Source organism: Mauremys reevesii, linkage group 23 (assembly GCF_016161935.1).
Source record: "Mauremys reevesii isolate NIE-2019 linkage group 23, ASM1616193v1, whole genome shotgun sequence".
Classification (NCBI taxonomy): domain Eukaryota; kingdom Metazoa; phylum Chordata; order Testudines; family Geoemydidae; genus Mauremys; species Mauremys reevesii.
The window spans coordinates 16,529,864-16,557,543 of NC_052645.1; the positions used below are offsets into that span (position 1 = coordinate 16,529,864).

At 48.0% G+C, this 27,680-nt stretch overlaps 1 protein-coding gene across 21 annotated transcripts in view; it reads right to left on the bottom strand.

Annotated features, from left to right (window-relative positions):
- Nucleotides 1-27,680, bottom strand: part of MACF1 (microtubule actin crosslinking factor 1) — a 229,254-nt gene that overhangs the window by 80,305 nt on the left and 121,269 nt on the right. For 13 of the 21 annotated variants that reach the window (XM_039511276.1, XM_039511268.1, XM_039511267.1 and 10 more), the window contains 19 exons: nucleotides 21,141-26,519; nucleotides 20,493-20,642; nucleotides 19,576-19,791; nucleotides 19,307-19,456; nucleotides 17,867-18,100; nucleotides 16,238-16,387; nucleotides 15,913-16,146; nucleotides 15,050-15,277; nucleotides 13,665-14,186; nucleotides 12,874-13,050; nucleotides 12,530-12,653; nucleotides 11,556-11,764; nucleotides 10,723-11,040; nucleotides 9,851-10,017; nucleotides 6,439-6,595; nucleotides 5,237-5,354; nucleotides 2,930-2,992; nucleotides 1,922-2,163; nucleotides 498-627 (listed from right to left, as the gene is read on the bottom strand). In XM_039511276.1, coding sequence (XP_039367210.1) covers nucleotides 498-627; nucleotides 1,922-2,163; nucleotides 2,930-2,992; nucleotides 5,237-5,354; nucleotides 6,439-6,595; nucleotides 9,851-10,017; nucleotides 10,723-11,040; nucleotides 11,556-11,764; nucleotides 12,530-12,653; nucleotides 12,874-13,050; nucleotides 13,665-14,186; nucleotides 15,050-15,277; nucleotides 15,913-16,146; nucleotides 16,238-16,387; nucleotides 17,867-18,100; nucleotides 19,307-19,456; nucleotides 19,576-19,791; nucleotides 20,493-20,642; nucleotides 21,141-26,519 — 8,968 coding nt within the window. The remainder of the gene's footprint in view (nucleotides 1-497; nucleotides 628-1,921; nucleotides 2,164-2,929; nucleotides 2,993-5,236; nucleotides 5,355-6,438; nucleotides 6,596-9,850; nucleotides 10,018-10,722; nucleotides 11,041-11,555; nucleotides 11,765-12,529; nucleotides 12,654-12,873; nucleotides 13,051-13,664; nucleotides 14,187-15,049; nucleotides 15,278-15,912; nucleotides 16,147-16,237; nucleotides 16,388-17,866; nucleotides 18,101-19,306; nucleotides 19,457-19,575; nucleotides 19,792-20,492; nucleotides 20,643-21,140; nucleotides 26,520-27,680) is intronic. The other 8 variants (XM_039511277.1, XM_039511274.1, XM_039511271.1 and 5 more) reach the window with 4 other exon arrangements.

Sequence of the window (27,680 nt, forward strand, 5' to 3'; positions counted from 1 at the left end):
TCTTTCAAACAAAAATAACATAACGCGTATCAATTTTTGTCAAGTACTTTGAGAGCTTTGGATGGAGAAACCCTGTACACGCACTTTATTTCTAGCAAGTTTTGAAATTTTCTTTTTTAAATACACAAGCTTGTTTAATCATGTAAGTAACTAAAGTATTTTAAGTAATTATTAGAATTTTACTTTGACCAAGGAAGCTTTTACTCAAAAAAAAGCAATCAACTGATTTTATTGCAGGGTATTTTTTTAAGGTAACTGAAGAAAGCAAAGTCTCTGAAACATAGAGCCATCATGCAGACGTCATTAACTGAAACAATGCTCATCCTGAAAACATCCTAGCATGCCAGACAGTTTGAAGGCATGGTCTCTATTTCCTGAATTCAATTACATGTAACTCTGCTTCACTCTGACTTTTGGAATTGTCCTGGAAACTGGAATCATCCTCAAGGGATGTTTAGAGACATCTAAAAATCACGCTAAGTCCCTAGGGAACTTACTGAGATCATCCAGCATCTTCTTCCAGTTTGCTGCTTCTGGAGAGTCAGGACACTTCTCCAGCAAGCCAGAAAGTGCTTCCTTTACTTTCTGGATCTTCCCTGAATTCTGTTCCAACTCAGCCAGGAATGCCTAGGAAGAAGAACATTTTGGACATGCTGAGACATACAACAGAAGATGTAGGGTTGTGAGTTCAATCCTTGAGGGGGTCATTTGGGGATTGGTCCTGCTTTGAGCAGGGGGTTGGACTAGATGATCTCTTGAGGTCCCTTCCAACCCTAATAATCTATGATTCTATGTAATTCAAGCACAAGAGCGATACTGAAATGGGCGACAGTTTGAAGGAAGAAAGTAGCTACACTTGGAGTTGCATAAGGCTTTGTCTTTGGCCTTTCATGCAATCATTTCATCTAGTTACTAATACTTAGAGCTCCCTTGGGCCTTATGAATAGAAGAAATGAAAAGTTCACCTTTCTCAGTGTAACATTAAACTGCGCGTTGCTTTCCCAATGAATTTGGAATGACCTAAGAATTGGTGCTAAACATTATCAGCTTTTTTCTCTGAGACTACTGCCTATACAGGATAGGTCTAAAATATCTAAAAGGGTGAAGCTCACCACAGACTCATAGAATCACAGAAAGTAGGTGGGGAAGCGACCTCAAGAGGTCATCTAGTCCATTCCCCCCACGCTGAGGCAAGATTAAGAATACTAGACCGTCCCTGACAGATGTTTATCTCGCCTATTCTTCAAAACCTCCAATGCCTGGGATTCAAGAACATCCCCAGGTCACCTGTCCCAGGGCTTAGCTATCCTTATAGTTACAATGTTCTTCCTAATACCCAACCTAAATCTTCCTTGCTGCAAACTGAAAGGTATGTCTACACTTAAAATGTTACAGTGGCAGAGCTGCGCCACGGTAGCACTTCAGTCTGGACACTACCCACACTGACAGAATGGAGTCTCCCATCAGCATAGGTAATCGACCTCCCTGAGCGGCAGTAAGTTGATGGAAGAATTCTTCCCTTGGCCTAGTGCTGTCTATATGGGGACGTAGGTCGGTTTTATGCCACTCAGGGGTGTGGATTTCTCACAGTGACTTAGCTATGCTGTCCTAATCTAGCGCGGACCAGGCCTTCGTCGCTTCCTTCTCGTCCTACCCTTGGTGGACATGGAGAACAACTGAGCACAGTTCTCTTCATAACAAACTTTGACATGTCTGAAGACGTATGTCCCCCCTCAGTCTTCCCTACACCGTGCTTGTTCATACTACATTGAACCACTTGCACTCCCAAAATGAAATACTCTCTTTAGAAACAGGCTATCGTTGGTTCCTCCCAACCTAGTGCAGTAAAAGCACGTCTCAGAGAATGACCTAGTCACTATGATAAACTCGGCCCTTATTCCTGCTCAGAGAGACAAGTTACCTTGTTATGCTCAGCCTGGGCTCTCATGGTCTCCGTTTTTGTAGGCGAGGAAGAAGCTTCGAGTGCTGACAAGGTCCGTTCCTTTGACTCCAGCCACTTCAACACTGAACTTGCCTCCTCTTGGACTTCTAGCATCTTCTCCAGCATGGCTGACAGCTGCTCCTGGCGTTCCCGCAAGGCCATCCCAAGTCCCTCGTACTGCTGGTTCACATCAGACATGTCGCACTGGATCTCAGTCAAATCTAATGACAAAGAAACAAACCTGAGCGGAAGGACGGCAACACGCCTCCTACATAGGCTGCTGGCACTGAGAATTCTGGGCAACCCTCCCGCAGGCTGCGAGTGTCAGGGTACCAGAGGCTACGATCACTGTCCTTCCATCTACTGAAGACCCTAAGGTGTCAGGTTATCACCACCTGTCCTGCCAGAGACTTCCTCCGTTGCATCACATATGAAGTTTGGCAGTTTGCCCAACAAAGCAAGTCACTTCCCATTAAATCAGCCTCCTGCATGTTGTACCCCCATATTAACAGTATCATATTTAATCCACCTCTCACAGTTTGAGTTCAACTTTTTACATCTGTTATCTCGTTGAACCAATGAACTCACAGCAGCTAACGAGTGATTTAAGTCACACTTAAAATTCCAGGTTAAGATGGTGTCAGAATCTTCAGAACTAATAACCTTCATTGCATTTCTTAAAACAATCTCCCACTTATCAGCTCTCTAACACCAGCTGATTGGGGTCAAGCTATTGTCACTTCTGGAAGCTGGATTCCCCTCCTGCCATTTCTGTCCTACATCACAATCAGCTGCCCATCCCATGGCCCCATTACTACACAGTGCTGCAGAGAAATAGGGTTTGCTATAGGATTCCGACAGTGTCACATTGCAATTTTTATCTCCGGGGGGAACATCCGTACAGACTGCTGTTATCACGCACTGATGGAAACATAAATGAACACACAGACACCACTTTCTATTGCAACACGGAGTTGGTGATCTCACCTTTGCAGGTGTGGTATCCATTTACACTGCCTACTGACACTCCTAGAGCGGGCAGCACAGAACCTGAGCAAGGAACAGAGAGACAAACAAAGGCCAAGACAAACATGTTAGGAATACAGACATATTACCAACGAACGTACGCACTCAGCACGGACCCAGCCGTTTCCGGCTGTCCACTGTCGACGACAAATCCTGAGCATGAGCAAATGAACACAGCACAAGACAACAGAGCTCTCCACAAGACGAACCACGTCAACCACCACGCACATACATGTCATTTTGAAGTGGCTTATTCTTTTCATCCCAATAAATCCGCAGACCCTCTTAATGCTAAGGGATCGGCACCAGGAATTCCCCACTCCTCACATCTCAGTGCCCAGCTGGGACTCCCAATCAATTTTGCTTTTAATCTGTTTATTTTACCTCACTCTCTTCTAATTCCAAATAGCTGAAACCAGAAGAGCTGTGAGTCCCTGCAGCCAACACCCCCCTTTTCCATTTCTTCCAGCCACTCCTACAGGGACAGTTTAGAAGTAGCTTAGCAGTTTAGGAGTAGCTGTGCAGTTCCCCAGAGCCCACAACAGTAACTCCGCTTGTGGGCACGAAGTAGATACCAGCTCCCCACCTCACACAGCAAGCCCGTGACCACTGTATATATTTTGCATTCGGTGGAGGTACCAGCATTCCCACAGGAGAACTAATATCCATGAGAATCATATTTAGAATAGAGATTGATATTGCAAGAGCCAAAAGACCTTTACTGAAGATATTAACTTCCTTATATTCTTCTTTTCTTATGGAATGAAGCTCTTAAAAGAAACAGACCTAAAAAAATAAACATCTTTTCTATGCAACTGGGCCCTGAAAATTATTCCTCAGAAAATCCTTCTCTTGGAATTCATTTTGGGATGATCCCAAGTCCATCCACATTCAAACCCGAATTCCCTGGAGATGTTATAGATCAGGTTTCGCATTTGCTAAGCAGCCCGAAACAGTCAGCATCATAATCATTATAATGTCCATTTATATAGGAGATTGCAACATGAGAACCTCTCAAAATCTTTCACCGGGTATGTACAAGGGACTGCTCTCCTATTACTTACATTCAGCTACCTCTCAGGAGGAACAGAGTAGCTATTCTGTGTCAGCAACACTATACAACATGTTTGAGGATGGGAAGCAAAGGTTAATGTCTCCAGATGAAATGCCTGTCAAGGTGTTAGGTAATTCCCAATTTAGAATTTAGTCCAGAAGTTGGAATTAAGGTCCCTAACTCTTGCCCTGGGATCTTAAATGGCCAGAAAAGCAGTCGACACATCCAATGAGCATCGTATGTGAAAGCGAGCATCCTCCAGCATTGTCCTAGCACCATGGCGGTGAACTGGTTCAGTCCCGATTCTTGGGCTAGGTCTACACTCTGAGCGAGGGGCGGGTCGAACTAGCGCGAGTATAAATAGCAGCGTAGCTGCGGCAGCAGGCTAGTGGCAGCGGACAAACGGCCGAGCCACGCAGAGCATAAACCCGCCTGAAACAGTGGGTATGTACTCGGCACGGCTGAGCCAGGCCTCCCCCTGAAACAGTGGGTATGTACTCGGCACGGCTGAGCCGGGCCTCCCCCTGAAACAGTGGGTATGTACTCGGCACGGCTGAGCCGGGCCTCCCCCTGAAACAGTGGGTATGTACTCGGCAGGGCTGAGCCGGGCCTCCCCTCTTGCTCCCTGTGTTACTGCAGCCGCCCTGCTACTGACACTCAAAGCAGCTCAACGAGAGCTACTGTAGGAGCAGGGGAACCACACCCCTAGCTCGCAGGGTAGATGTAGCCTTAGAGTGCCACCTGCTGAAGCATCAGGACTACAGCCTGCAGCCTTCTCCTAGGCGGTTTCCCGTCCAAACGCTAACCAGGCTAATAACCCTGCTTCGTTTAGGGGCTGCGATCGCACGTGGGTGGCTGTTCGCTGAAGTGCTAACGGCACATCCTCAACAGGAGTCAGTCTCGCAAGTTGGAAAAGAGCCGGTTGGTATTTATGTTCATTTCCATATCAGACAGACAGACAGACAATCTCGCCAGAGGCTGAGCCCTCAGCCCCTAAATGCCTTGGAGCAAGGCTAAGCTACACAGCCTATTGCTGGCTCCTTGACTTTTGTTTTGTAACAAGTTTAAAGCCATTTTCTATTTGATGATGGTTTAAATAAAAGTACCTAAAGAACAACAAAAGCGAACGGAGTGCAGAAAGTCACAGGGCTCCTCTACTCCTCCTTCTCCAAGGACACTCCAGGTGTCCTCTGGGCAGCACGGCTGGAACTCACCTGTCTTTGACTGAGCATCAGGGGCTGTGATTTCTACAATCAAATTCTCTAATGCAGTCCCTTTGCGATTGATTTCCTCCACCTGGGCCCCCTTTCCTGTCCATTCCTCCAGGAGAACCTATTAAAAAACCAGGATCAGATACCAGCATCCTACATTATATATTTCCGACACCAGAGGGCCTATGATTGAAACAAAGTGTCACTGCTGCTTATGCTCAAACACATTCTGCCGCTGAGAATGCCGGGTGTGCGTTTGTGTGTCTGCTGTCTAGGCACTATGAGTCCTCCTCTAATACCCATGTAGGATTCAGCTTTAGCATGCTCAGCTGTCTAATTCACAGGGTGGCTCACCGACTCCCAAAGAATAAACTGAATTATGGTTAAACAGCAGATTAAGAGAGTATCTCTATACTGGGTCAAAGAGGGAGGTTTCTTTATAATGAACCACTTACAGAGCATCAAGCAGGAAATTAACATTGCCGAACTAGTGGGTCTCTCTTCAAACTAAGGTTCTGAGGACCCTCCTTCCTAGCTATACCCCCAGCCCCCTACGGTATCCAGCACGCTATACTTGCCATGTGGACCTTGTATATATCAATAGCTCGGAGAGCTGCTATATTTCTGTCTGAGATAAGACAGCTCCAGGTGAGCGAACAGGACGTTGCACTCTCTCTGAATCACAGCCCTTGACACATCTTGATTTAAGATGTCATTTACCCCAGAGAAGAATGAGAGCGCTCAAGTGACCGGATGTAACCCCTGATGTCCAGCACAGGGAATTTCACTGCATTCGAAATAGACTAGCACATGGGGGTTCCCCCTCCCAAATTCCTCTGAAAAGCAGAGGAGCATTTAAAAATGAATACAAGACTGCACAGATTTCACTATGCATTGAAAGTTTGAGAGCCCACAGCTAACAGTGATGTGTATGATTGCTAGCACTGTCTCTCGACAGTCCCACGCAGACAGGGGCTTCAGACCTTCAGCGGTGCCGTTTTCAGAGCAGGAAAAGGCTCACTTATGAGAAACCATTGCACGGACATACAGCACTGCACCCCTGCACGTGAGCACAGGGAAGCCCAGGCGTAGCTGGATTAATACAAGCATAAAACAGTTCCCAGTATACCACGTCCTGCAAGTCATGACATGCTCCTTTGGTTTCCACACCAACTCCTCAGAGCGTTTCAGCTTTCCCCGCCCACCTTGATTTGCTGCATGCGCTTCTCCAGTTCTTGGGTACCCAGGGAGGTCTCTGCAGATGGCACATTCCCTTCGCTTTCTTTCAGCCACTTCTTCACAGCTCCGACCAACTTTCGGAACTCGTCCAATTGTTCCTGGCAAGATGATGCATCCCTTTCTCTAAGAGTGAAAAGGTGGAGAGAGTTAGCAGCTCGTGCTTCGCTTTGCAATTACCATACCCTGAATTGAGGACACCAGGGTCTCTGTGATCTTGTTTTTTGTTGTTGTTGCTTAGCAACAGCACTCACTAGTAGCCAAAAACGTGGCAATAGCTATGCTGCATCCCTGCTTGCTGGTAAAGCGTGCTTAGTCAATGACCTTGGTGCACAAGTTCAGTGTCATCTTGTGCCCTAGAGACCTAGATTCACATTCTTGGTAAAAGCGGCAGAGAGTTCTGTGGCACCTTATAGACTAACAAACGCATTGGAGCATGAGCTTTCGTGGGTAAATACCCACTTTGTCGGATGCACCCACGAAAGCTCATGTTCCAATACGTTTGTTAGTCTATAAGGTGCCACAGGACTCTTTGCCGCTTTTACAGATCCAGACTAACACAGCTGTCCCTCTGATATTCTTGGTAAAGTCCCGGTTAGCAGCTCTGAAACAACTATCCGCACAGAGCACTTGTTAGCAGCCTGTAGCGAGCTGGCAGGTCACAGGGTGGTTGGATTCACTTCCTTGCTATCAGATACTTGGACAAAGGTTCAGGCTCATCATTGGAAAGAAGAGCCTGGATGTTTGCAAAAACAGCTGGAAAAAAGGAGGAAGAGTTTGCCTATCTACTTCTACCAGCAGCCACTGCTCCATAAGAGAATAAGGAGCAACACTCAGGGACAGAGATACTAAGAAACAGCTACAAATAATCAAATGCTTTGGGACACAAAGGCACCTTGGCAATGGGTGCCCAGGTCTCTGCAAACAACTCTCATCTCAGACCTGACAAACTCACTACATCAAATACATTGCTCCTAGGGTATCTATGCAGACTGGGTAACATGTAAGGTCTCTACTGAAAGCTTGCAATTTATCAACATTCATAATCATGGAGTGATGTGCGTACACTGACGGAATAAGGTCGCTATACTGACGTTTTGCCCTTAGGGTCTTACAGTTAAGGGGAGTCACCAGGGATTAGCTACCTGGTGGCAGTTTAATTCATGCAGGAGGGAGTTGCTCTCTCTCCTTGGTTAGCTGGTGATGTCATGCAAGGTTCAATTGTCTCGCTCTGCCCTATCACAGATCAGTCAATGGAACACCAAAGAATACACGTGCAAACAATTGAAACCACTTGGAACAGGCAGGGTATCACCCTGTCTGTGAACAGAGACAACAGACTTTCAGTACAACACTGAGAGGGGAGAGGCCTCTGCATCCATTCACTCAGGAGACATCTTGTGGAGCAGGGGTGTTTTCATGACAGTTTGGATCCTGGTTTCTGTGAAGCCAGCAAGCTCTGCAACAGACTGACATTTTTTGGGGGGGGAAACTATTATTATTAGGTAGGAAAAGGAACTATTAATAAGCGTAGGCCCTAGTTCAGGTTTTATGATTTTGTTTGCATCGTAACCATTTGTTTTCACCACGCTCCCTTGTTCCTGGTTGAATCTCTATTCTTTCTTAACTAAACCGACTTCTTTCTTAATGGCAGCGCTCACATGTGCTGTGCGTTATACAGGAGCGGTGGTTTAAGGTAAAACTAGCAAACTCATAGACTCATAGACTTTAAGGTCAGAAGGGACCATTATGATAATCTAGTCTGACCTCCTGCACAACGCAGTACCCGGCTCCTTCGGGAGCAGAGGCTCTGGGATTACTGCGAGTAGCCGACGTTGGGGCTGGGAGTCGCAGGGGAATAGTTCAAAGGGACTTGAGGAGCAGCTCTTGGTCAGCTGCAAGGCAAAGACAGGGAGCTAACAGCCAGCGGCCAAATCCACCTCTCACTACAGCCAGGGGGTAACAAGGTGACCCTCATTCCTGGGTACCCCGAGAACCGCCACATGCTTCCTTTAATACTTCTCTTCCACTGTTGTGCCGTCACCATTGGCATGTTGCATGCTAATGAATGGAAGGGCAGATAATCCCTGTGGTCAGATATGCCACATGATCATGACTGGGAGAGGAGGCTGAGGAGAGAGACACTATTAATCTGTGGCCCACCCCATGACTTCCTGGCATGGGGAAGCAGAGCGGTCGGGAAAGTGGAGCTCGTTCATATTGCTCTTGACCTTGTAACAATCACTTCTTGCTCCCTCCTCCGAGAACAGCTCGCGTTCAGGGAAAGCGGGGAAGCTCGGCAGGCTTAGGGTACGTCTACATGGCAATCACGGGGCGCGACGGTCGCTCGTACAGACAGAGCTGAGCTAGTGCTAACCAGCGCGGGTACTAGAGCAGTGAAGGCCCACTTGGAACCCTGGGTAATTACTCGGGCAGCGGCTTCATTGCTCCCGTTCTTGAGCTAGTGACATTCAAGCTCGCTCAGGTATGTTTACACAAGTGCAATCAGACGCCCCACGGCTGCAGTGAAGGCAGACCTTACCCCTGCCTACCACGTCACCAGGAGCAACACGTGGCGGGATTTCTGTGGGAGGCGGTTACAACAGCACGCACTTGCAGTGGCTCCCTATGTGCAGTGCTGCGTAACCCATGAAATCCATTGCCTTCTTCGCTGCCCTTACGGCAGTGCTGAAATCACGGTGGAACTTGAAGACAGGAGACGGCCTCACACTTTAGAAGACAGCTGCGGTTCCTGGGCGTTCTGCTATTCTGTCAGGCACCATCCGAACGGGAGTGAGGCTTATAACATCGTGTAGCAGTTTATTTCACCCATCTCGCCGCTCTCCATTGTGAACGAGGTCTCATGAACCCTCTTTAACTTAACCCTGTTTTAAATGCTGCCTGGTCTCTGTAGACAGACCCTGCATTGTGTGACACTGACACACACACACCCCCCTAGGAAAAACGAAGAGGCTCCTTCTGCAGCTATTATCTGTCGCTCCTTCGCTAGCCAATGAGCCTCTGCCACAATACAGCGATCTGCTCCTCGGGGGGAGCAGGAGTGGGTTTGATTCGTGGCAGCCCCTGCATGCTGAGAAAGCACGAGGCAGAGGCTCTTGCAGCACACCAATTTTCACAACGCCTCCGGCCGTGCTTTTTTAAAATGTCAGTGAGAGATGACGGCATTAAGTTGTGTGGTGTAGGAGGACAGCAGAGGTAGACGTTAACGTATGGTCCCCAAAGCAAAAACGAACCTTAGTAGGCTCTCTCCCAATTGCTAAGTAACTTCCATCATCGGTGAGAAGCACATCCTCCAATTTTTAAGAGCTGTCTCCACCATCCAGCCCCTGAAGGACTGGAACAGGTGATCTCAGGTCTTACCTCTCCTTTGCTGCCTTCTGCAGCTGCACAAAATCCTGTTTTAGGCTGTCAACCTTCTCTTGGTGCTGAGAGGAGCCTACTGGAAAACCAAAGGAGCTCAGCTCTGTGGTCAGACCCTCTAAAGTATCCAGGTCCTCTTGGTGCTGCCGCATTTCTAAATTCAGCTCCTGCCAGGACAAACAAGAGCGGGGATGAAGTTCCTGTGTTTGTTCAAACACAGACACAGCCCTTGATACTGACTAGGCACGTAGTGCCCTCTACAGGGAAATAAGATGAATTATCCCTGAATCAGATCAACTTCTGAAACTCCCACACATCAGAATTGGTAGAAGGGCTGCGGGGAGGATCTAGGGCAGATACTGTTCCCAGCTAACAGGAACCCTGGTGTCTCCATGAGACCACTATGATTTTGTCCCATCCAGTGCAATGGACCCAGCCCTGCTCCCTAAACCACTGTCCTAGGGTAGCGATTCCACTCACTGACACCCAGGCGTTTTGCAGTATTAACGGATGGGATTTTCAGCCAGTGAGGTCTTGCTATATTTGCACTGGGTCTCATCAAACTGGTCTGAGTTCACTGCTTTAGTTCGCCGCCGCCAGCCAGCTGGACTGGGCAGAATTGTCTTTCTAGTCTAGCACTGCTGCTAGACTGTTCACACAGGGCAGTGAAACAGCAATGAGCTGCAAAGCCCCCATCTTCTTCCCTTTCTCCAATGGCGGAGCAAACAGCTACTGTAAGTGCAGGTCCCAATGGCCTAGGGGGTTATTTACTCTGCACAAATCCCTCCACTCTGCCTGCAAAGGGCTCCTCACAAAAGCTTCATAGTCTGGGCCTCCTTCCTTTTTTAGGCACAAAAACCCCTGCTTCTCACCTGGATCTGCTGGGAGAAGTGAGCGATGTCACGATCCGGCTGGTTTCCAGAAGCCAGCATGCGAGCTCTGCTCTCCGTGAACTGCTGCAGCTTCTCGGAGAGGTGCTCATACTGCTCCACCTTCGGAAGGAGGCCCTTCAGCCCGTTCTCCTTCTCCTGCTGCTGCCGGCACAGCTTGTTGAAATGCTCCGTCACCTCGGCCAACTTGCGCTGCAGGGCTGAGGCTGTGGCACTGTCGGCCGTTTCCATGAATCGAGTCACCATTTCTCGGGTGGCTTCTAGGCTGCTCTTCTGCCTGGCAATGTCCTGCTTCAACTTCTGTTGTTAGAACGTACCCCGAGAAAAGCAAAGTGGCATGAGTTGGCTGGGGTGACCTTTGGAACTAGACCTCTTAAAGCAAATGACATTTCTAGATAACCAGAAACATTCACATGGATTATTTTCACCCCCCAGTCCCTCCCTGTGCCTTCCTTCCCCACTGTGTCTGACTTTGGCTTTTCCCTGCCTCTGCTCATGCTTAACTGTCAGTCTATCCTCGTCCACTGCTTCTGGACAGGGATTTCCTCCCCAGGCTACGTTAACGTCTCTCAACGCTGCTCATTAGCTGAGGAGGCAGGTAAGCAGTTTCAGTGGCTCTATTTCCTAGTTCAGCGAATTCAGGTAAAGGATGGATTTAATGCTCCCTTTTTAAATGGGTTTACTGACTTGAGCATTCAGTACAATTAAAGCACAGACTGTTTTAGGACGTCTGCACAATTCAGACATTGGCGAGACACAGAGGAACGGTCTACCAAATGCAGACTCTAGGGAAGGCGGTTAAGTGAACATCTCACAGTGTTCGTGGCGAGTGACTCCTGGATGGAGAGAGACGAGAGGGAAGACAGCTGCTCTCCTTCCAGGCTCTTCTCAATCTCAGCCATCGACTGCAGAAGATTCTCCAGTCCTTCTTGAACGCTCTGGGACTGGGCGATGGACTTCTGCAGCAGGTCCGAGCGCTCTGCCATCTGACTAGAAAGGCTCTGAAAACGGCTCACGATGGAATCTGGGGAATTCAGCACAGGCTAAAATAAATGACCAATAGGGGACGAGTGATTGTCACCTCTGGGATTATCCCCAACTCAATATCTAGCCAAATCACCCAGAGGGGCAGGAGCTGCGAAGGTTAGATTACCGAACTCTTTAGCGAGAACAGGAAAAACCTCACCAGGGAAACAAAAGAGAAAGCAGCAGCACAGGAACTGACCCAAGCTCCATCTATTCCAGTGTCCTGTCGGCGACAGTGGCCCACACCAGATGCTACGCGGGAACGTGTAAGAACCCTGCAGTAGCAGGGGTGGGGTAATCTGCTCCCACTCTAGAGTTGAGAGACGTGGGTACAGGCTAACCAGAAACATAAACGAAAACACAGAACCATGGTCACCCAGGAGGGCTATGATAAGACCATTTCAGTGGGGTCTACTGTATTGTCTCGACATTAAAAACAACAGGTCTCTTTTCGCTACTTCAGGCAGAAGCTGCCTGTTGCTCAAGACGTCCCTCCTCCCTTGTCTTCTCAACAGAAGCAGAAGTGGGGATCCTCCAAAGGAGACAAGCAGCCTCAGGAGGTGTCTGGGAAGATGGTTAACTGCCCTATTGGCATGTGCGTGCGCACCCAGGGATTGCAGACAAGTTGCTATTACTGCAGTAGCTCCTCTGCTTTGATCCCGTTCTCCCGAACTCGTCTGACTTGGGGACTTACGTCCCTTTTCAACTGTGGTCTGTCTTCACACTCGCACATGCGAATGGACACAGCTGCTTTGCCCAGTACCTGTGGTTTCCTGAATGCGACTGCGATCGGGGGCTGGCTCTCCTCCTATCTCCAGCAGGGAACGTGCTGCTTTCTGCAGCTTCTCCACAGGCACCTGATGCTCAGCAAGATCTTCCTGTAGATGCTGCTCCAACACAAGACCAGACCACTAATGTCAGCAATAATATACACCAAAGAGACTGCGACACACTGGTGAACTGGTCTAGCAGGTTCCATCCTTAATTTAAACAGGCCCCATGTAACCCATATGACAGGAGATCGAAATCAGGATTTTTAGGGTGAGGTGTCTGGCCCATGAGGGACATACTCTCAGCCTGGAGAAAGACAGTCTGAAGGTCCTTTACCTTGGCATTGGTGAGCTGCTTCTGCAGAACCGCTGGGTCTGAGGAAACTGTCTCAGAGAGGACTTTTGCTACAGCTGCTTCACTCTCCTGCAGCCACGACCTGAGAGTTTCTGCCACTTCCTGGAATTGTTGGTAGCGATCCAGCAAGGCGTTCAGATGGGACCCAAGCGTGGCACACTACACAGGGAAATAAAATCCAAGACAAGGATATGAACTATCACGGTCCATGGCCTGCTCTTCCATGCCCCCTTTATTTGAAGAAAGTGGGGGAGAATTCACCGAGGGCTTGTCTACACCGCAGGTTAGTGCATGGCAAGCACGGGCGTGAACGAACAGAGCGCTCGCCTGCCATACACGAACTTGCGACGTGGATGCTACTATCGTGCAGTAACGATTCCAGTTTCGAAGGGGAATATGTCAAAGTGCACTAGAGAACTTTCAGCGCATTACAGCGAGTTAGCAGACCGCAAGCTAGTGTGCTGTAGATTCACGCCCGGCCTGCCACGCACCAACTTGCCATGGAGCCAAGCCCCGAGGGAGAATTCAATGGGTGGAAGAACCATATAACACGGTCCCTGCCCTTTTCTGAGCTCACACCTTTAAGGTGTTCGAACAGTGTAAGTGTTCCTGATGTAGGAAGGTGGAGAACGGTCAGAGAGACGGTAATAGGGCAGATCTGACAGATAAATTCCCAGTTACCTGCAGTACCAGCTCCCACCATCTCTACAGTGCCTCACAGAGTAAACGCCCTAACAGTGTTATCCTGTGGAGCTGGAAAGTGTTTCCTGTACCTTTGAGTGGAGAGCAGTGTATCTTTTTGTTGCATCATCCAGTTTGCTCTTGACTAAGTTTCCTGAGGCTAACGGCTCAGGCCCTTCTTCCTTGGCCGCTCTCTCTGCGTCCAGCACCTTCTGTCCTGACATGGTAACAAACCGCAAATCCCCCTTGTGGGAGATCACATCTTCCGAGAAGCTTCCCTGCCGGAGAAGCATTGGTCTCAGCGATTCAGGGTCGCTGTCCCCTTTGTGCATCCGCTCCAGCTCCTGCTCCGCCTGCTCTAGCCAGGCTTCAAACTCCCCGTGATCCCGCAGAAATTTCTGCAGCTCATCCCGCAGCACCTGCACTTGCTTCAGCTGCTTCTCCGACTGTGACAGGTTGGCTGCGTATTGCTCCTTCAGCTCTGCCAGCCTCCCCTGAAGCCTCTGCCTCTCCTCCGGTGCTAGGTTGTGGCCCTGTTTGTCCAGGAAGGCCTGTGCTGTCTGTGTAGCTAGAATGACATCTTGCTGTTGGGAGAGCAGCTCCTGATGGCGTGCCTGAAACACACACACAACGAACATGCTGCCTTGTGACCAATCTAATGTCTCTAAGGACTCATCTACCTGGGGGGGAAGCCCTCAGTAGCTGGTGTGGACTAGCGACTCCGCACTAACTCCCAGTGCGGACACAGAGAAGGCCTCTGGGCACTTTGTTGTATGCTGTAGCTGTGTCGGTCCCAGGATACTGGAGGGACAAGGTGGGTGAGGTAATACCTTTTACTGGACTCAAGCTTGTCTCTCTCCCCGACAGACGTCGGTCCAATAAAAGAGATTACTTGCCCACCTTGTCTTTGCGCACGAGCTTAATGCACTTTGGAAGTGTGCTAAGCTAAACTGCCTGGGGGCATTCATAGTGCGCAGGAAGTGTTCACCTGGGGAGTGGGTGTGGAGTCAGGAGTGCACTTTACATTTACTCCTAGCTCACTCGGCACTAACTTCCCCATGCAGACAAGCCCTTCGCACCAGAACTACTGACAGATCCCTCTTCGCTGTGCTGGCAAACAACTAACCCCTCCCCTGTGTGTTACCCTGCCAGCATCATCTTGCAACCCTGAACGTAAAGTGCTCTGTATTACGGATCACACCACTAATAAATTCACAGCTGAGGCAGACAAAACACACGCCTCTCTCCACTTTCACATCTCCATGTCCTCCCGTTTGCTGCGCCAGGAGGATCCCGCAAGTTCCAGGGTCTCCCCTTTTAGAGCAGCTGAGCAATGATGCCCGGTTACACTGGAACACAACTGCGTGGCAAGGTGAACACACCCATGCCTTCAGCGCCACTTCCGGGTGGCAGGGTCGCCGTGCTTGGCAGCACTAAGATCTAAGGCAATATCGGCCAGACATGGCGGCATTCTAACCTTCAGCCTCTCATACTGCCGATCGAGGTTCTCTTCCACTCTGTCCACTTCCACTAAGTGACCGTCGAGAATGTCCTGGGCGCTTTTCCCCTCGAGTGCTCCCAGAGCTTGTTCCACTGGGCGAGCTCTGTGCTCAGAGAGCCCCCCCGTCCGTTCTAATGATGTCACCCAGTTCAGAAGCGACTCAATCTTACTCCTGTTCTCCTCCAATTCTTTGGCAGCTTTCACCTGAAAAACAACAAATATTCCGGATGAGGAGGGCTGTTCCCTTTGTATTTGTATAAGCTGCTGTATCAGGCGAGGGAGAATCCTGGCATCTGATTGATTTTGTGAGTCTCAGCCCAGCACCACACATAGTCCATAGTTTTACTCAGCCAATACACGCCCCAAATTGGGCTTCTGATATAGAGTGCGTGTACGTGCACACGGGTGGCTCCTTGAGGTACACCCCTGCGGCTTATCTGGGGAGGCTGAGACACTGCTGGATTTTCAGAGGCACCAACTTACTTCAAAAGGTTGCCCTGGAAGCTGATTACCAATTCCTGACATCAGAGCAAGGCTCCTTTACTCTGCCCTGTGCTACTTTACATTACTACGATTATTGTATTAGTACTATAAATACCCAGCACTTCTAATCCATAGCTCTCCAAGTGCTTTACGGAGGAGTCACTACCATCATTTTACAGATGGGGAAACCGAGGCACAGAGTGGCGACACGACTTACCCAAGGTCACCAAGCAAAAACAGTTGCAGGGCCAGGAACAGAACCCAGGTTTCCCAACTCCCAGTCCAGTGGCGTACCCACTAGGCCATGCTTCCCCCCCCATTAAAAGTCCCCCCTCCGTTCGTTCTTCATGTGTTACCTTTTCCGTCTTCTGTTGTACTGCAGCAGTCACTGCACTCTCCAGTTCTTTCTGGGCCACTTCAGTCCTCTCCTGCAGAGACTGGAACTGCTCCTTTGCGAGGCGGAGTTTCTCTTGCAGGGCTGCCAGCTCCCCGGGGTTCATCTTGGCCCTGTTCTCCTCTAAGAACTCTTCGGTTGCTTTCAAGACACCCGCGAAAGAGGCGGCCCGGTTCTGAATGTTCCTCTGCAGGTCCTATGAGCATTATGGAAGAATCGTACAACTTTTCTGTGCCATCTGGGCAGCTGGCACCTCTTTTGCCCCCCACAACTATCCTAGCACTGACCTTCACGTCACTTTGCCTCTGCTGCAGCATAGGTAGGTCCCCTTCATTGGTTGCTCTCTGCTGATCTGTCAGCGTGTTCTCCACCTGGCCCAGCCAGGTGCAGAGCTCCTCCAGCTTCTGACTGCGCATTGCTTGCTGCTCCTGGAGAGTCTGTGTTGCGGGGAAGAGGAGAGAGGAGGCAGTTTAATGCACATCATTCAGCCAATGCCACCATGTCTCTGAAAAGCAACGCAGAAGAGTTACATCTGAGCACCTGACGGGATAGGAGGCAGCACAGAAAACACCTTTTGACGCCCTCTGCTCTCAGTCAGTCAGACAGGCTGCATGAATGTGTATCAGAGCCCAACAGTATTTGAAGGAAGGGAATCTCTTTAAATACACATTTTTCTATAATTCAAGCTGTCTTCTCTCCTCTCCTCTTAGATGGGAGACCATGCCACAAGTGTTTAACAATTCCATAAACCCTCCTTGGTACAATTAACCAAAAGTTGCTCTGGCTTTTTCCTTGCTCTCAACCTCCAGAAATTTAAAATATACCAGCAAGCCGCATAATGCCATCTCTAGAAAGGCTGGCCATGCGTAACAAGATGGCATCATGCAGCGCTGCAGCTTTGGAGCATTGACTGACCCAAGTCAGGTTTATTTTTGACACCGGGGTTGGCGTGAGAGCCTAGGGGAGACAAAGTGTTTCTGTCACTGATCCAATTCCTAAGGTTTGCCACTAGTGCACAATACAGAAGCGCCTGTTTGAGCAATTGAGCATGATGTGTGACCCTGACAGTCCTCACAAAAAACTTCTCTTTGCCAGCAGGGGAAAAAAAAGTTTCTTCTGATGCTGTAGCAACTAAACATACAAACTTGTGCAAAATGCTGCGGTCATTTCTTTCACTCTTTAAGATAAACAACAGAAGCAATTCAAAAGAGCGCTCTTAAGAGCTCTTCAGCTGCAAAGCGAGATCTTCCTGGGTTAGGATGGGTGCACACTGAATCTGAAAAAGCAAAGCAAACTGGTTAATACACACAAAGAGACGGCATAGGCAGAGTGTTATTGAGAGCAACTGTTAATAAAAACATTACAGTATTAATAGTGTCTGGAGTGAAAAGGTCCATGCGGTTATGTGGGCTGCAGGAATACAGCAGAGAACCAGGAGCTTGTGTGGGTGGCTGCTGTGTGCCGCGACATTTACATATTATTCAAAGGGCTGTTCTGGTGTCTACAGACCATTAACTGTGCAAGGAAAATGAGAAACCAGCAATGCTGGTTATCATTTGGGTTGAACACTGCCAGTTTGTGCAGTTATTTTCTGATGTGGACCTTATAGGAGCTAGGTTGAGTCCACTAAACCCATGCATGTGTGATCTCAGCTAGACTCAGGCAGGTTCCAGAGCTGAAGGCCAAAGGGATTGACTAGAGCCCTCCAGAGGGAAGGCAGAAACTCACTCCCTTGAAAGATGGGATGGGCAGGGTAATAGAAAGGAGCAATGGAGTCTTTTGAAGAAACTCCTGCTGTGCCACGAATCATTACAAAGGCACGCACCCAATACCGGACCCCAGAACAGCAAGTGTTTCACTGCATGTTCTTAAGGTTGAAAACATCTCAGTTAACAAAGCACAACCGGCCTCATGACCTTCACCTCATCCGTCTGCTCCACTTGCCGGAGACAGACCTGCAGGACCTCCACCTGAGCTGCCACACGCTCAGAAAGGTCCCGGAAAGACTTCTGCAGTTCGTTGAGCAGCCTCAGCAGCTGCCGGCTCTGTTGGGGAGTCAAGTCCTGAGCGTGCTCAGAGATAAAGAACTGAATGTCGAAAGCGGTTGCATCGAGCTCAGATTTGGTGTGAGCAAGGGGCAGTTTCAACTCCTGAACAGAAGAGAGAAAAAGCTCATCAGTGAAGTGCCTCTTGTCTGTGTGCACTTTCCTACGCTGCTGGCTTTGGACAAGATCCATGGGCAAAGTGAATCCTACGGCTCGGAAGCAGAGAGATTCCAGCCAGATCTCCATCAAGAGAACAAGATAGTTCAGGCACCCAAGTAGACACTAAGAGCTTGTCTATATGAACACTTTGTTCGCGGCATGCTGGGGTGTAAAACTACCCTGCACTAGCCTGCTGCACACAGTGTCCACGTGAAGCCTCCTGCCAGGCCCTAGATGTTCTGTACTGTGCTTTAATCTACTCCCGTTCCAAAGCGGCTTAGATCAAAGTGCACAGGCAATTTTTAGCATGCGGCAGGAGGGTCCACACAGACACTTAGTGCATGGCAGGCTAGTGCGAGGGAGATGTACACCCCAGCTTGCCACCACGTAAGTGTTTGTGCAGAGAAGCCCTAACAGAAGCACGTACAACAGCACATGAGTAACACGGTGTGTGGAAAGCACTGTTTTCCCAAGTCTCCTCCTTTCTCTTTATACCCGATCTCCCAACGGCTTTGGAAAAAACCCAACCTCCTGTCATTGGCATCCTAGTCACAGACCCAGTTTCTCTCAGCGTGTGCGGTCCAGCGCTGGAGATGTACCCAGATTCAGAAGCGACTGTTTATATGCCAATCACCCCTCTCCAGCTTCCTTGTTCTGCAGATCATGTTGGAGAAGCAAAAGCCTCTCCTGGAGCTACCTCTTCTCCCAAGCCCTTTCCCCCGCCCCGCACTGCTGGGGTCTCAGATGCAGAGCTCTGGGAGCCGTGAGCACAGCCTCCACTGCCCAGTCCGAGCCCCACTCCCAAGAGACTGTGGCGCTCTGTAACGGCTCCAGGTAGCGCCCTGGAGGAGATCGCTACTTATTTTTGTATTTATTTCCCAATGGTCTTTGAAGGGCTGAGCAGCAATACGACGTTTTACTTGTTGCTGAGACAAAACGGGGAAAAAAAACCTTGGCTCTTTTCATTAGTACTCATGCTCCCAAGAGCACAAGGACTAAAAAACCAGCTAGAATATCGGCTTCTCCTTGCACAATAATCGACAAAGGGAAAGCCACAAAGAATCGAGAAAGGCTGGATGAAAAGCACCACCTCCCTTCCCTGGAGGAGGCCACAATTTTATCTGTCAGGATTAGGGGTGTTGCTATGGCTACCTTATAGTGTTGGAGGCAGCGATTCAAGCTGTTCCCGTCAGTTGCATTGTGGTAATCGCTGCTGTCCAGAGATAATGTGGTATCGCAGACCCAATTCTGCAGCTCTTCCAGTTTGCCCTCAAGCCTTTTATGCCGTGTTAAGACTTTAGCCTTAAAATGAAAAGTACACCAATTAAAACCAGGACACTAACGAAGGAATGAATGCAGAGATCCCTCAGTATAGGGCTGAAGCAGCATAGGGAGGACAAAAGTCTGTTTGTGAGTTGTACCTTTTCAGTTTCTGCAGCACTGCGCAGGTTTAGCAGCCAGGCCTCCAAGGCATCGCTCACTGAGCTAAAAGACTTCTGGAGGTTCTTCGCATCTTTCTCCAAGGCTTTCAGCAATTGTTCAGGGACTTCTTGGGGCCGGTTGGCCACAATCCACTTGACAGATTCCAGCTCCTGATTCACTGGAGAGGACAGATTCTTCAGTTCCACATCCAGGACCTGAGGCAAGAGAGTGTCATTAAGTCCAAGACCCAGTGATTTCATACTCTCACTGCCAGCATTCACAGGGTACGCCTACACTGGGAAAAAAAAAAGACGATGACTCAAGCCACTGAGTCTCAGACCCTGGGTCAACTGACTCATGCTGCGGGGACTAAAAATAGCAGTGTAGACATTTGGGCTCAGGCTGGAGCGAGGGTCTCAGAGCCTGGCTCCAGTCCTAACCCAAATGTCTACATTGCCCGAGTCAACTGACCTAGGCTTTGGGACTCCATGCCGTGGGTTTTTTCTTTGTGGCGGACACATAGCCACAGTAACACAAAGGCTGGAAGAAACTGGATTCAAACAATATGTCTGTCTGCTATAATGATTCATTACCATCCACCAATTCCTCCAACTATTCTCATCTGGCCAGGTTACAACAATTCATTCCAGACAGCAAACCTAACTGTGAATTAAATGAATGTCTTGTCTAAGCACGGACAAAGACCTGAGCCAGAAAGAAAGTTGGAGAGACAGACGCTCTGTGTTTGCATTTCAATATCTTTTGGATCCCAGACTAAAGTTCCTCGTTGTGCTCACACGAGACAGTGAGCAGCTGCTAAAGCCCAGTGACCCTGTGCATAAACCACCCTAAAAGAACTAACCCGGAGAGCAGAGCATTGCTGCTGGACTCATTTTAGTACAGTGGACCCCCTGACCTCAGCCTGATGCAGCAGGTCTTGCAGCGCTTCTAAGTTCAGCTCCGCAGGTTGAACCTGTTTAATTTTCATCTCAATATCTCGGAGCATGGACAGATAAGACACCAGCTTCTCATCGTGTTCCAGGCACAGCTGTTTGCTGACCACAGCCTGTGGAGTCAAAAGACAAAACATACTTCAGATTTTGAGAGCAAAGTAAATCAGAATGAGATCTTTTAAAGGAATCTCAGCATTCTCTCTCTCCGCAATTTTCCACATTAGGGCCGGCTCACTTGCTAATCTTATCTACAAGATTTACAACGGAGAAATAAAACGTACTCTTTTCCCAACAAAACTTAAAAATAGCAACGAATCTGCAGTGTTATCATCCAACTGCTAAACAATGGGCTTATGGATCTGTCATTTGTAAGTAATGTTCGCATAAAATATAACTGAGATTCAAATGTTTCCCCCAATACGTCACAGTTTCATTTGCCAAGTCAATTCCAGTTACTACGTTCTGGGGCAGCAACTCCCAATAGGTGCCCGACATTCACTACATTTATCCTTCTTGCTGTCAACTTTGTCCAACATCATGCTCATTTATATCAAATATACATAAATACCCAGAAATTAAAAAAAAAAACAACAACAACAAAAACCATTTACCTTGGCTGGTTTTGTAGATTCTCTTGAAGGTTCTTGCCATCTCTCCCTGTCTGCCATAGTTAAGCGTGATTCTTGATCACCGATGCTGTCCTCTCTGGTTATTTCCTGGGGTGTCTTTCCTTCTGATTTGAAGGTTGTAGAGGACCCTGCTTCATCCATGGTGAACTCTGTGGTTGTTTCTTTCAGAGTCTGTTTCTCTAGTTCAGGGATTACAGAGGATTCTAGATCACCTGTGGATTCCTCTCTGGTAATTAACTCTGGTGGTTTTTTCTCTGCGATACATACTGTGGGGGATACCAGATCTCTGGTTTCCTCTTTGGTGATTGCTTGGGGGATCTTTTCCTCCGATTTATCTATTACAGAGGTTGCCTCGCCATTTCTGACCTCCTCTCCGATTGTCTCTTGGAGTGCATCTCTCTTTGGGGCAATGCTGAATTTCTGATCATCTTTGATATTCTTTTTCAGGCCCAATGCAGTTGCTTCCTTTTCTCTTTCAGGAACCTGTTTCTCGCTAATCTCTTTTTGCTTTTGTTCAGCTACACCGCTCAGCAACCCACCAGCTGTTTCACACACTGATTCCTGAATACTTGAGATCAATTCCTCCTTGATCTTTCTCATCAAAGTTTCTTTGGAATCTGGGATAGGAAGAGACTGTTTTTCCTTGGAAGATTTCCCTAGTTTAGTGGTTTCTCCTGGGATACTGATCTGCTTTGACTTCTTTATCTCAGTTTTCTTCTTTCCCATGGGTTTTAGATCAGCCTCACTCAACATTTCTGGAGCACCAAGACTTCTGATCTCAGTAATTTTTGCCTCTGGTCTCTGTGGTGTAGTTTCAGTATGCGTCACTGTTATTTCATCTACGGATTTGTCTTCAATATGCTTATCACCAACTGGGAGCCTGAAGGATTCCTTAGCATTTATGGAGACTATTCCTTCCTCTCTTTGATCCACAGACACTGATTCTTTTGATGCTGCCTCTATTGCTTTTGATCCCTCCGTTCTCTCATCTAAGCTTCTCTGACCTACTTCAGAAGCCGTTGCCTTAGCTTCTGTCTTTCCCAGAACCCCATCTTCACTGAAAAAGGCTCTCTCTATTCCTTCTTTGTCCCCAACACGTTGATGCATCATTTCACCAGCAAATGATTGATCTCTCCCTACCTCCAGTCTCTCTCTTTCCTCTTCTGTCTCCTCAGCTACTTCTACTCTCTCCCTCAATTCCTCTTTCCAGGGTTCCTGTGATCTGCTTTGCCTGATCTTTTTTTTCTGGGTCTTAAATGCTGCATCTGGAGATACAGGTATTGTGCCTAATACTAAGGGAGGTTCGGGGGACAATACAGCCTCTCCTAAGAGTTGACCCACTACACCGTCCTCTGAAGTTTCAAGAGGAAGTGATTTCAGCACCTCTTCTTTCATTATACTCATTGTCTTATGGGATCGGTCAGAATCAGCATCTGCAGCATCTCCTGCTGCGCTGTAGCCCATTGCTTCGCGTCTAGCTTTGTGTTCATCATCATCATCATCAGTCATCTCCGTGGCAGGACTATGCATGGCCAAGCTTTCCTCTTTGGGTGCTGCATTTTGCAGTAGCTGCTGGGAGTGGCGTTTATATTCTCTCCACTCTTCAGGATCAGATTTGTCATTGAGTATCCAAACGCCTTCCTGCATGGCCACAGCTAATTTTTGGCTGACTGATCCTCTTTCAACAGCTTCCTTTAAAGTCACTCTCTCCCCACTATTAGTGTCAACAATCCCTCCAGCCATCATCTGGTTCGATGCAATGATTCTCACCATTTCTTCATCCACCACTTCCTGTTCCAAAGCAGACATCAGAGACAGTCTTTTGCCCGTGGCACCATCCATTATGCCACCAGTGTCTGCTTGAGCCTGCAGTACTCTCAAGGTGGGCAACAGGTCTACCTCCCCCAGCTTCACAGCCTGAGCACACGTCAGAGCATCCCCTGTCACCTTGTCCTTGATTGCTTGAAAGGGAACGAGCTCCAGATACCTTTGTCCAGATTCAATGTCAATTTTACATTTCTTTATAAATTCTGAATAGGGAATGATCATACAGCTCTCAGGATCTACAATTCCGTGTTTCATTTCGGAAGACAACACTGCCTTTTCCACAACTGTCTCAGATAACAATCCTTCCTTTACAGCTTTAGACAAAGCCATCCTCTGGCCGGAAACAGGGTCAATAATGCTTCCACTCAAAGCCTGTATTTCTTGGACTTCATCATGAAAGTCCAAGTTAATTGGCCCTAATGACACTGCCGTGGGTAAGGATACAAGTTCCTTTCTTTCTGGATCAACACACTGGTGCAGACACACACTTTCAGACTTTATGAGTTCTTTGCACAAGTCTTGATCAATCAATCCATGTTTCATTGCATTATTTACTGAAAGCCTCATTCCAGACATGTGGTGAATAATTCCTCCGTCTGCTACCTGTTTGGTCAAGAGTTGAAGGGCTTTCCCCTTACTGAGAAGCCCTTTTTCCACCAACTGGACAATAGTTAAAGGTTCTTTGGTTTTAGGATCCATAATTCCACTTGTTTCAGCCTGTAATCCAATGAGCTTCTGTCTAGTTTCATCTTCAGCATCTTTTCCTTTAGAAGCTTTCTCTAACTTTATCAGTTCCTCTTGACTGGAGGGCTCGACCAAGCCAAGATTTGAAGCCAAAGTGACTGATATTTTTTTGCCTCGTTTCAAGTCAACAATTCCTCCAGTAACTACTTGTCCTTCTAAAATTCTCAATGCTGTTTCCTCATCTAGTAGGCCAACCTCAGCCGCATCCTTGACTGAGTAGACAGTATTACTACGTGGGTCGAGAACACCACTGATAGCTTTATCAGATGTGAGTACCTTGTGCAGAAGTTTCTCATCCATCAGACCTTCACTAATGACTTCTTCAGTGGTTAACGATTCGCATGTGTGAGAGTCAAAGAAGCCATTGAACATTTTCATTTTCTCCATCAGTTTAACAGCTGTGTGGCTGGACACTACACCACAAGCTATGGCTTCATTCAGAAGAAGATTCTTGCCGGTCTGCTCATGGTATATACCCCCACCTTGGAGTTGAGCCACCAGCATTGTTAAAGTGCAGTCTTCTCCCAGTTCCATGGAATGTTTGGGTAGCATAGAAGTTTCACTAATACTGAAATCAACTGATAAATCTTTCACATCCCTTTCTTCTACTTCCAATACTCTTGCACTTTCAGTTTTTTCTGTTTCTCTTTCTTCCATTTGCTCCTCGTCTCCAGTTTTAAGAGGCACAATTTCCTCTCTTTTCACTGATCTGTTCTTAGCTTTTTCCTTATTCAACGAATTCTTATCCGTAACAGCTTTTCTCTCTACTTCAGATTCCACCCTTCTCGGAGTTTTCTCTTGCATGATTTGTGGTTTCTCTGTATTCTCTGATTCATCCATAGATATGTAGGTTTCTTTTCTCACACCATCTCTTACCATTTCAGGTGTTCTATCTTTGACTTCGCCTATTAAAAGTTTAGCAGCACTGGAATCTATCCCCATCTCCATCAGCATTTCCTTTGCTTCTCTGGGCTTTAGCTCAAAGCTGATTCTAAGGGGGTCATTCACAGATTCTCGCCTAGACAATTGTATTTGATTTCCATTCCTGGTTACAGTCAGCCTTTGTTCTGTTGCAGATTCAGCATCAATTTCACTCAGAATGGGAGCTCGCTTTGCAGAAATCTCTTTCGGTTCCTTCAGATTCAGAGTTTTTTCTTTATACTTTGATGGAAAACTTCCAATTTGTATCACTGGATTTTTGTCATCTCGAGAAGTATTTTCTGGCACTTCTTTCTCTTCTTCCAAAGAGGCAAATTGAAACTCAAGTTGCTTCAAAGCCAAATCATTACAGGGCTCCCTTTCAGTACTTGCACTCTCCCAGTCTTCTATCTCCTCAAGAACTTCCAGACCTTTGTAACCATCCTTGTTAACATCCAACAGGTGAGTACTTGAGCCATTTTCTTGAGCTTGTAGAACGGCTTTAGTGAGATCATTTAACTCCCCATCTACTAGGAGCAGCTTGTGGCCATTGTGGATGTTGATATAGCTGTGGGTCATCAAATGGAATATCAGCCTATCATCATCACTCCTTAGGAGAGGGTGACTTTGGTCTTCATGACTCCTTCCTGCAGAGCCCATGCTCAGTTTGCTTCTGGCGGCAGAGCCTGCCAGCTTCATACTGGGCATCACATCAGGTATGACGGTAGATTTTAGCTTCTTGGCAACATCTCTCTCCAAGATGCCATGCTCTGCTGCTTTCTTCCAGGTCAAGACCTCTGTGGTTTCTGGTATGAAGAGAGCCTTGATGAGTTGCCTGTTACTAAGAATCTTATGAGCCAATTCAGTGGACAGAATGCCCTGCTCTAGGGCATCTGCAACTGGGAGGATCTCGCCTGATTCAGGCCACAACAGCCCCATAAAGGACCAAAGGGATTCCAGGATCACCAGCGCAATCCTCGAGGCTACTAAATCTCTCTTTACTGCTTCATCTATTGTCAGTCTCTCTCCCGTGACAGTATCTATAATGCCACCTGTCTGAAGTTGTCGGATCAAGAGTGCACACGCCATATCCTGGTCAATCAAATTATGTCTCACTGCCTCGTCCACCGTCAGTCTGTGCCCCGTTCTGGGGTCTACAATCCCGCCAGCAAAAAGCTGGGCTTCCAATAGCCGCACAGTCACTTGCCTATCTATTAGCCCCTCCTGGACAGCACGGAAGATGCTCACTTTCCTCCCTGATTTCAGGCTCACCATCCCACCTGCCAGCTGCTTGACGGGCAGCAACCTCAGGCCAGTCTCTTGGTGAATGATACATCGCTGCATTAGCTCGGTCAGGCTGATTTTCTTGGCTGTGTTGGGGTCAATCAAATTCCTGCAAGATCTCAGGCGAGATGCCAGTTTTGAATGAAGCTGAGTAGTTATGAGGCCTTCTTGAACAGCCTTTTCCAAGCTGATGCAGCCCTGACTTGAAGGGTCTCTAAAACCCCCTGTAACAAGGTGAACTTCTAAAATCTTCAGTCCAACTTCCTCACTGATCTTTCCCTCTTCTATTGCTGAAACAGTGGGCAGAAACCGTTTTCCTTCAAAGCTCATTTGACGTATCAGAAGAAGGGTATCCTGCAGCTCCTGCAACACCTGGAGAGTCCTGGGATCCAGGATGTTTCTTGCCAGGCCTTCTGCCAAAGAGAGCTTCTCGTTGGTCTCCGGAACGACTAGGCCAGACGTGATAACCTGAGCCTCCAGCAGTACAAGGCCTGTGTCCTGGTCTATGAGACCTTTCTGCATGGCACCCAAGATAGGGAATATTTCCATTGTGCCCAAGTCTATCACTCCCGCAACTGTGTCACATCCCTAAAAATGGAGAGAGAAAATAAAAATCAGATCAGAACCACAGAGGCTGCTAAAAGCAAACCATCATTTCGAGTAACTACAGCGCATCAAGTCTAGGGATGTCTCAGTTTCCAGGGCCCAACGGGTATGACATGCAACTCCGAGTGCATCTGAGTGAGACGTTCATGTAAACAGCTCTATATTTTCTAACTTGCATGTTGTTTTAGAGCTCATCTAGTCTCCCGGGTGGCAGCACTGAGACATTTCTGACACCCATCATTACAATAACGCAGCAAAGCGGCAAGCAGCAAAACCCCAGGTTTCTAATGTCCCACTGAACGACCAACAGAGAGAGAGAGACACACATTTAGACAAACATGCACTTTAGCCTTTCAACATTTCAATGCAAAAGGGGACGGACAATACAAACCCCATTTTGTGCTCCCTACGAGGCAAAAGGACAAAAGAAAAAGCACCCCCAGTGATTCAGAAATCTCCCACTGGTGTACTTGCTCCCACAGTGCCTGCCATGCAGATCTGCAGTGCCAGCCACCAATAGGAAAGAGGAAACCCCGTGGCAGATACCAGCTCACCAGCAACAGCAGACCAGCCATGCACCAAAGGGCAGGGAAGTCGCCTCTGCCCATGCAAGTAGGCTCCAGTGCAGCGTTCTCTGGCACCGCCACCACAACTTCCCTCCCTGGAGTATTTCAGAAATGACCAACTCTCCAGTAGCTAAGACCAGGCCTCGGGAAAAACAGAGCTCTAGACTACACTAGGTGCCAGGGTGGAAAGCAACAGGATCAGGACCGAGGCTCCGAGAATAGCACCCGCCTCAGGTATTTCTGGGAGGTCTTTTTCTTGGTGTTATTAGCGCAAGCAGGGGAACGCTGAGGAGGGAGCAGGATTCTCAAAGATGATGAAATGGGAATAAGCATCCCCTACAGTACGTACACCAGAGCTGCTGGTTTCTACACTCCCGTTGCTCAGGTACGAGAGCCTGGGATACTGGGAGATACCCCAGAGGGAATCCTACACAGAGGGGAAATATGGGAACCTGGATTTTGTGAATACTACAATCAATTCAGTTCAAGACGCTCAAATTTCTCTTTGCAAATGTGTCACGAGAACGTTCCACAGGACGTGGCAGCTTGGATATGGTGCCCACAAAACACCCAACTT